A 9663-nucleotide genomic window follows, 5' to 3' on the forward strand; every position below is an offset into this window, starting at 1 on the left:
TATCTAGAGACTCCTGGTCATAGCTTTGGGTAATAAAAACAAAGGTCAAATACAAATTCAGTGTTTCCTTCTTGAAGGCAATTGTTATTAAGGCAGGAAATAGATAGATGCACCATTAGATGAAGAGCGAGAGCTCATGTTTTCCACAGCTTCATCCTCTTTAGTTAGAATCGATACTGATGTCCCATTGATCCAATTAAATATTAATTCCCCTGAAATGTAAAATACAATTTGCCTTTTTAAAGGAATACGTATACTTGAAACCTATGCTTAAAAACATGGCTGGACTCATTTTTATTGACTATCTGTATTCTGAACACAACATTCAAGGTGATGCTTGGAGTTGAACTATGGCCAAACGATGCTTGTAGGATTTCATATGTTTATACATACAAAAAACAGCACATCCACTAGATGGCAGTGGAGTTTTTTTAGTCTTTTTTGTGCGTCTACAGTCCTTCATACAGTGTGACAGTGAGCCCCACACCTGCCCTCTCAAAGATGCCCTCACTGTTTTTCACATTAGACACAGTCCACAAGGGGCTTCTCCGATTTCATGCTACCCCACCATCAATAAAAGACCAGTATGCCTCAAAGACGGGACACAGTAAGCCGTGTCCGAAAGAATATCATGCGTTTGTGGGTGCTCCAAAGTCTCCGCCATGCTGTATTCATTTGTATGGCTTGGCAGTGGTGATCCAAACCATATGAGGAGCTGAGTAGATCTACAGAGACCCAGCAAAGAGGCAGGCCACCCACAGCCATCGCTCACTGCACTCTTTTTGAGTTTCCTCCCCTCATAGGTCAGGCAGCATTCCTTCACTGCCCTTGGGGATCTCGGCCGAAGAAGCCAAGATCATTCACAATGACTCAGATACTACAGCACATGCTACCTTCATTCCCTCTCAGAACGAAAGGGGAACATCTTGACAGGCCGACAGACAGACAGACCCGCATAGCTATTTCATTAGTGCATACCTCTCAGTGTCAAGGGGTGAATGAGTGCAGGGGAGGAGAAGAGCAGTGCAGATGTTCTGATCAAACACACTGATAATTTTGCCTCTTTTCACCCTTCATATGTCGTGTGTCCTGTGGAGTCTGGGTGGTGTTAAAAAAAACATGCCTCTCCCGACAGATAAATAGTGATACTGTATATATATATATATATATATATATATATATATATATATATATCCGTGGTAATTTTAAATGTTTTCAGTCCCGTCGGCTGTGGCTGTCTGCAGTCGATCATAGACAAATCATGGCGGGGCAAACATGAACGATCTTGATGAGCACCAACATAGTTTTCTTTATTGAACTTGATTGCTTAAGGGCAAACCACCTTCACTCATAGTTGTCTTCACACGGCTCGGTGTTATTCCAACCACAGTTGTTGAGTAAAACACTTGCAACTATTGACAAACAGGCAGTGGATTTTCATGCATTCAATACTGTCGATCGTATCATTTTGAGCACACGATAATCATTTAAATTTGTGTGATATGAACCGGAAAACCTTTGAGGAAAAATCCATGCTTGTTCTTTCTCTTTTGTTTCGTTTACACCACAAAGAAAGAAAATAAAGGGTAACTTTGAAAGATTATGACTTGATTAGATAAATGAAAAATTTTGATGTATATTAAATTTCATTGCTTTCTGACTTTTTCTAACAACTCAGCTTCATTGACAAAAAGGCGGCAACCTTCATAGCTCAAAGCTATTCTATATTAAAAAGAAGGATTTGTCTGGAACCCGACCAAAATATCTAATATGCAAGTCAATAAAAAAAAAAACTAAAAAAAAACTTAAACAGTTTAAACTAAATCGATTTATGTAATTAAATAATCCCCAAAAGAAAACTTTGCTGTCTCACACCTAATTTAAAGTTTCTTTCAAAAAAAAAACTATATATATAACTTCTAAGATGTAATTAGGCTTTCATTAGTCTAAAAGGTGTGAAAAAGTTATGTGAGGTCATATAAGTGCCCAGAGTCTGGCGCTGGAGGGCATGGATCATTTCCCGACTCTGGAAATTGAGTCAGAGTCAAACTGTGTCCTGCCCTGGCTTATTACTGGCTGAGAGGATCGCCCATCCCAGCAGCATAATTCCATCTGGGCTAAATATTTATACAGAGGGGGAACGACATCACTTATCCACAACACATTCATTCACATGAGAGGGAACTGAGGCAGAGCTAAGTTAGAGTGATCTGCTCGGATTTCCACAGAAACATCACTTTTTCTTGAAGGTATTTGCTTAGGCAATATTTTTGGAAAGAGGTTTTGATATCAAGAGAACACAATGAGCCGTTTGATTTCTATTTTTGGGGCAATTCTCATTTTTTACCAGATTGAAAGGAATCCTGCCAAAGGTGAGTGGATATTTTAACTTTTGTTTAGTTTTTTCTGTGTGTGTGTGTGTGTGTGTGTGTGTGTGTGTGTGTGTGTGTGTGTGTGTGTGTGTGTGTGTGTGTGTGTGTGTGTGTGTGTGTGTGTGTGTGTGTGTGTGTGTGTGTGTGTGTGTGTGTGTGTGTGTGAAAAATTGTGTTTTATCTTACTGTAGCCCTTGGAATTGTAAGACACAGAATGAATATTAATATGGCATTTTTATATCAGTCTTTTGTTTATGTTGTGAACCAACATGTGGATGCAGTTAATGCTCGATGTCCATACCCATTGATAAATTACAAGTGTTGAAAATCTATTTGATAAACATAAAAACAATATTTCGCTTCATCAAATGAAAAGCATTCAAAGGGAGGACGTGCACAGTTTGTATTTCTATGTTAGTATGCATTTGTTAAAAATATATACATATATGCTGCTGTCATGTATTTTTTTTTTTTTGCACTGTCTCCAGCTGGGATGTGCTGGCTGCAACAAGGTCAAGATCAAAGGTGTGACATGGTGCTGATGAGAGGAGTGACCCGAGAGGAATGTTGTGCTGGAGGCCGCCTAGACACAGCGTGGTCCAACACCAGCCTGCCCATGAATGAGGTTAGCCTGCTGGGCTTTCTCGGGATCGTCACCTGTAAACCATGCAAAGGTAAACGAGAAAAACAATGAAAAGTCTTAAGGATTTCTTTCAACACAAGCCACAACAGTGTTCTGAATAATTGCTCTACTAAACGGGTATATACTCATATTTATATTGGCATTTAATGCATATGCTTAAGTAACAAATACATTGAATTGGACTCAGGATGCCAAGTTGTTTTGGGGTAAACAGAAACAAGTAAAACAGAAAAAAAAAAATCTATTGTAAACTATGACAATAGTTTAGAATTGATAAATTGGTTATTCCATTAAACATACTATTCCCTGTATCTCGTGCAGAGTTAGTGAAAATGTATTTCATCCACGTCATTTGTGAGTCACAATATCAACACAATGAGTTCCTGATGCAGTTTTCTAACAAATTGCATACGTGGAGGAGAAGAATTACACATATAAGCACTGCTGTCCCGAAAAGTCCCCCCGCCCGAACCCCTGTAAGGGTCATTTAGGTTCACAAAGTGATCAGTGAGGAGGGTTTTTTCATGACAATAATTTCAATGAAACAAAAACAACCACTGGCATTTTTTTGAGTGGGAGAGGGGGGGGGACACAACCCTTTTTTTTTTCCTGGCTAAGTCATGTGTTTTTTCATGAACTAAGTGAGATGAGTGTTGTGTTCAGTTAAATAATAGACACCACAAATGCAGCTTGTTTTGTGTCATAAAAAACTACAACATTGTATATTCGTATTTCATTGTTGTTACTTTAGCTTTGATTCTTTTATGACTATGCGTTGGCTTTTCCAAAGCCTGGTTAAAAAAAAAAAGAAAAAGAAAAAAGGAAAATAACAAAACTGCATTCCTGCAGACTGGAATGAAACATGCCCAAATGCCTGAGAATCATTATGTGCAACACCACCTTGATCACTTGGAATTGTGTGGGAGGACAACACCACTGTCATCAATGTGGCATTAATAAAAACCTGTCTGATGTAGAAAGAGACTCTGACATAATCACCAGACCATAGCTTGTGGGATAAACATTGTGAGATAGAGAGCAGAAGTGTGTTGAGCCAGAGACCGAAAGAGAAATGGAACTCAACCAAGAGTGAGTGAGATAGTAAAGAGAACAAAACTCAGCTCTGCAATAAAACTGGATATTGAAGCGCAGGGAATTTCTTGTTGTTATTTAAGTCCTCAGAACTTCGAAAGTTATAATCTCTGTTAGCTCAAAAAGTCCTGGGAAGAGGCCCGTGTGCCTTGTCCAATGTTTGCTCTGCAGTGTGTAGAATTACAGTTCCTCATATACTTTGACATTATGGGGTGTCAGAAGAGCCCGGGGCTTCTTCATTTCTCAGCCTTTAAACTTCTCTGACAGCTTTTTGAACTCCATCTCCCTCAAAGCCCCTCCATCCCTCTGCAGGCGCTCAGCCCCGTCTGTGTGCAGCCATACACATAGATCTGTTATGAAAACACAGCAGCCTCACATTCCACCAGGCGAGACACCTCTGTGTGTAATGGTCAATAAAGAGTTGTGATTATTGTAAATATTGTGCAAGGTTGAAATTGTGTTATGGTCTGGGGAAAAAAAATCCCAGATTTCATGCTTGTTTTGTATTCAAATTTCCGCGAATCACCTGACGTTCCGCAGACTTCTCGATACAGTGATTTTACACAGATACTTTGAAGTGCTCAGGCACATATGAAATCACTCACTGTGCTTTTGTAGACACATGTGAAGGAGTCAAATGTGGTCCTGGGAAGACGTGCAAGATGAAGATGGGGAGGCCCCAGTGTGTGTGCTCTCCGGACTGCTCTCAGCTTTCTCGGAAGCATGCTGTGTGCGGCAGCGACGGGAAGTCATACAAGGATGAGTGCGCGCTGCTGATGGCCCGCTGCATGGGACACCCCGACCTGGAGGTCATGTACCAGGGAGAGTGCAAAAGTAAGCACGAATTATCTTGTTTGTCCTCGCCGATGGCTAAAGCGCTTGACACTGAGGAAAACGAACCATTTTTGCCGCGCTGTGTCTTCTGCAGAGTCGTGCTCCAATGTGGTGTGTCCCGGAACTCACACCTGTGTGACCGACCAGACCGACAGTGCTCACTGTGTCATGTGCCGCACTGTGCCTTGCCCGATACCCATGCCATCTGAGCAGCAAATCTGTGGCAATGACAACATCACTTACCCAAGCGCCTGTCACCTCCGCCGGGCCACCTGTTTCCTCGGCCGCTCCATAGGAGTCCGCCACTACGGCCATTGCAACAGTAAGACGCCACAAACATCGCTTCGTATTTTTTTGCTTTTACATTTCGCTGACACTTCTCGTTTGGAATGATTTAAGTACTGACTCTCTTTTCATGCAGATCCACCTCGGAAACCTCACCATTTCAAAGGCAGTGAAGAAAACGCAGTCTAGACGGACGGTTCCTGCCATGGCGCTGTTACAGAATCTGAGTGGATCCCAAAACACTTCACACCACTAGAGCCCTTTGATGGCCTCTTCTTTTTCTTTTTTGACAATCACTCCCATTTCCCCATGTAAACAAAATGTAATCTGATCGTGTTGGAGAACACACATTAAACTGCACACACATGTAACTGCCTCAAAAAGCATCGTACGTTAAAAGTGTGTTAATTTGGGAAGTAGAGTCAAGACAGATGATCGGTTTTGTCTTGAGATACAGCTTCATCGCATGAGCTCTTTGGGAGACGTGTGCATATTGTAAATAGAATACCAGTACTATTTATTGGAGACCGTATCGCACTCTATTTATGTTTTTAATCCCAGTTAGAAATTCATATAGCCATGAAAAAGCTGATGCGAAATGTATTTATTGTTTTGGTTTGTTCGTTTATGTATAAAAGCGGCCACTGGCTTTGGCATTTCACAACTTTCTACAGTCCTCATTCCCCACAAACAAACCGTTTCCCCTCAAGCTGACGGCAACTAAAGCTAATTTGTTTGGAAAGTTGATACTGCTTTTGTAGTCTGACAGTCTGGTTGCCATTCACCACTGAACAAGACCATTACCACTGCAGTTTTACTGTATGTGCCCTAGCTTTAGTTTGGGTGGTGAGGAAAGTGTTCAGTCTAAACAAACCTGTATAGTCTTGCTTCCTCCCCTCCGCCCACCCCCGACACAGACATGTTTACCCTGCATCCTGGTATAAGTCTTGGCCACCCGCTGATCACTAAAATTAACAGTTTGGTTGTTTGTAGCAGCCCCAGAAGACTGTTGGTACAACCCCAAGCTCTCCACAATACCTCCTCTGTTGAATTCTTGGCTGTGTTTTATAAATGCATTTTTGTAAGTCATGCTAGTTTGTTATGATGCTGTTTGTTGCATTCATTTGATTGAGATGTTTTTTCCCTCCAAACTTACCGAACAAATGTTCTTACCGCCACTGAATTTAAAGGCAGATCACATTTATCTGACTGAACTTTGGGCCAAATGAACTAAATTGATCGTTCTGCGTTCATACTGTGTCGGTCTGCTGGTCACGCTGTTTAAACCTCCTCATATTTATGTGGACGGTTAATTCCAAAATGGTCCAATTAAATCTTTTAATCTTTTAGCCTGGGTAGTTGTCTGGTTACATTAGATAGTCCTTATGTTGTTTTACTGGACATTGCAACGATCCTTTTGTATATAGCAGTTTTATGTGTACCTACATGTGTACCTACTGTGAAAATTGAATGATAAATGCATCAACATATTTTTGTATTTTTGTACTGACGTTCAAGGCAATATAAAGTTTAATATTTGTCCAAAATTGTCTCCTTTATTTCAAGACATATTAAAGACAGAATGCAAATGACTGATTTTCCGTTTCACATTTTCTCACTTCATTGTCTCATTTGTAGTTGTAACAACAGTGCTCGCAGTGCGATGAGACTGCTTGACGTGAATCTCATAATTTTCTTAAGTGTGGCATAGTCATTGTCAGTCTGAGCCAAATAAGAACATACTTGCACCCTAAAGGGATTTGGATTGCTTTCCTCTCCCACTGGGGTTCAGGGTGGTGGATCGGGCTCCAGCAGCTGCAGGATGCTGCCAGTTTATACATACAGTGGTTAGACCTCCTTTCCTGTGCGTGCAGGGCCTGAGTTTGCCTCTCTGACATGCATCTCAAGCCCTCGTGCAAAAGTCGGCACAGAATCAAATCCAGACTGGGAAGCTTTTCTCTTCCTTGTCTCTTCGGGGATGTCCCCCCTGTTTGGGATTAAGCAGGAAGGGTCAGGGGGATGACGGGCGAAGGAGCTGAGGAATGAATGTCTCGATGTGCTGAGGCCTGGGTACTGACTCACTTTCCTGTGTAAAGTACCTCCCTTGTTTTTCTGTCTCCAACTCTCCCTCCTCCGAATCCTATGCTCCACCATGCAGCAGCATCTGGTTCAACTTTAGGGAGATGTTTATATTCCTGTCCAAGTACCCTTTTATTACACTGGGAATGGAATTAGATGTTTTGTTAGTTCGAACTGGGCAAACAACAATGCCACCGGCTGGCTGTGGCTTGGTCCACACACACAAAAAAAAAAAAAAGTTCTGTTTTAAAAACTGTCTCTTAATATTTGTTGTTGTATGTAATATATAGGAAAAAGTTTCTAGAGAGAGAGGTTGAGTCCAGCCACGCCACACAAACATACCGGTCAGGTTTTGTCATCAGACATGCAGACATGACCTCAGTGTGGCTTAGAGGTTGTCCCTGGACTGAAAATGCCCAACAGACTTCAGTCCCTTGAACATATTCAGTCACCTTATATTAAGCCTAATATTGAAACTACGGCTTAATGCATGTGGACACAACATAGTATGTTACATAGAACATATCATACCTTCAATGTTATCATATATTATTCTCACATAATAATTTCTCTCTCTCTCTCACACACACACACACACACGCACATATATATATATATATATATATATAAACGTGTATGAATTTGAATAACTGCAGTGTTCTAGTAAAATACCAGAGAGGACAATAAAATGAGACAGCAGTTTTGAAGCATTACCTCGATAGACACATGCTGTTCAAAAGAAATAAAATCCCCATTTGCTGTTGTCATTATGACTATGATATCTTCCCCAGAAAGGAACATCACGTTTGTCATTACCACATAGGCCTCTTCTTACTTCATGCTGGATATTGAGTGCTTCTATCATACTGGTGATTGTGATGACATAAAGAGTAAACCTGTGAGCCATTTCAGAGATATTTTAATTACATTTTTGTTATGCGACCTCCGGAATTTTCTGCCCACTTTGTTTCATATTGTATTATGTCTTTTAAATGTTATGGTTTGTGGTACATCAAGGAGGTGTCAGCCTCACTTCCACTGAGTGGTATTTGTTTGTATGTGTGTGTTGGTGTGATTATAGATGCTTCTCTTCTGTTGTAACTCACCTGTTATGACCATGGGATCAGTCACACACGTTACATCACGGCCTCTGCCTGAGTTGTTTATATCTAGGCAAACACATGGCCCACTAATGTGACGCCCACACTTGCATTTCACGAGCGCGTAATCATCCTCCTCTGATATGTCAAGCTTTTTTTCTCAACGACGTCCACATGGTATCATTTCCTCCAACTCACCATACTACTTCCAGTAAGTTAACAGCCAACGTGTAGAACTGAAATGAGGTTGTGATGAAACCAAGTAGTGCAGAGGGTTTCTGAGACCACCCACTCTCTGGATCGCACCACTAGATTGTAAACAGCTTCATCCCACATCTGAAACTAATAGATATCAGATCCATCACTCTATCAGAATAATTCTGCCTCAGACATTATTTCCCATAGTGGGCTTTGTTACAGAGCAAGTCTTTTTAATTTTCCACATGTGAACAATATTTTACCTCTGACAATTGATCATTATACTGACACAACAGCCCACACTACATTCTCTCGGTTTATACTTTTACAGACGGTGTTTTATGGCTTTCTGGGAAATTGTTTTTACTACTATAAGCATTTATCTGAGGTAATGTGTATTCTGTTTGGGAAAAATAAACTACCATTGGGCTAAACTGTCTTCATAGATTAAAATCGGTTTCACCATTATTTCTAAACCTGAACAACATGACTATTTCTTGTTCTTTCTCATCTGTGCGTGTCTGTGTCATGCTTATTTGTCATTGGCCCCAAAGTTGCCCGAAAGTCCGATTGTATATATATCAATTCTCTGTCTCGGGTGTACCTCGCATCTCGAATAGGCTTGAGCTCCCCTCAACTCAAGTTGAAATAAAACAGGTATCAAAGATGCATGGCTGGAAGATTAGTGGACCAAAATAAACTATCATAATGAGGACTTAACAAGTCTATTTACTTAATGTTCACTTCTCGCAAGCGTTCACGTAAGTCCAGACAAGCTAACTGAAAATCATTGAATTGTTTCTGTGAATCGTGATATCATAAAACAAATCAGCAGTGTTAGGAAGTTGTGTTAAGGCTAATTGTGTACAATTATTCTTGGTGAATAGTTTCAACTCAGGACCTTCGGGGGCAGCTTCTCTACAGGCTGTGTGTGTGGTCTTGGCCATATGTATTAGGCCCAACAAGACATGAAATGTACACAACAGAATGTCCTGAATGGCTCCCTGAGAGTGTTAAACACAGCTACGGAGAAAGCAGATTGTTATCTGTGCTGAACTCA

At 40.8% G+C, this 9663-nt stretch overlaps 1 protein-coding gene across 1 annotated transcript; it reads left to right on the forward strand.

Annotated features, from left to right (window-relative positions):
• Window positions 1-2131: 2131 nt before the first annotated feature.
• Window positions 2132-7529, forward strand: fstl3 (follistatin-like 3 (secreted glycoprotein)). Its single transcript, XM_080472759.1, has 5 exons — window positions 2132-2372; window positions 2861-3046; window positions 4726-4941; window positions 5036-5263; window positions 5363-7529. The coding sequence occupies exons 1-5, from the start codon at window positions 2303-2305 to the stop codon at window positions 5413-5415; spliced, it is 753 nt and encodes a 250-aa protein (XP_080328885.1). The 5' UTR covers window positions 2132-2302; the 3' UTR covers window positions 5416-7529.
• The last annotated feature ends 2134 nt before the right edge of the window (window positions 7530-9663 follow it).

The sequence above is a fragment of the Lipophrys pholis genome (genome assembly GCF_963383615.2).
Source record: "Lipophrys pholis genome assembly, chromosome: 10".
Lineage (NCBI taxonomy): Eukaryota > Metazoa > Chordata > Actinopteri > Blenniiformes > Blenniidae > Lipophrys > Lipophrys pholis.

What these genes read in the sequence shown, in the direction of transcription:
- fstl3 (XM_080472759.1), top strand. Translation starts at nt 2,303, where the DNA reads ATGAGCCGTTTGATTTCTATTTTTGGGGCAATTCTCATTTTTTACCAG. An exon ending in TGAAAGGAATCCTGCCAAAG is followed by an intron (nt 2,373 to 2,860) that starts GTGAGTGGATAT and finishes CACTGTCTCCAG; the next exon opens with CTGGGATGTGCTGGCTGCAA. An exon ending in GTACCAGGGAGAGTGCAAAA is followed by an intron (nt 4,942 to 5,035) that starts GTAAGCACGAAT and finishes TGTCTTCTGCAG; the next exon opens with AGTCGTGCTCCAATGTGGTG.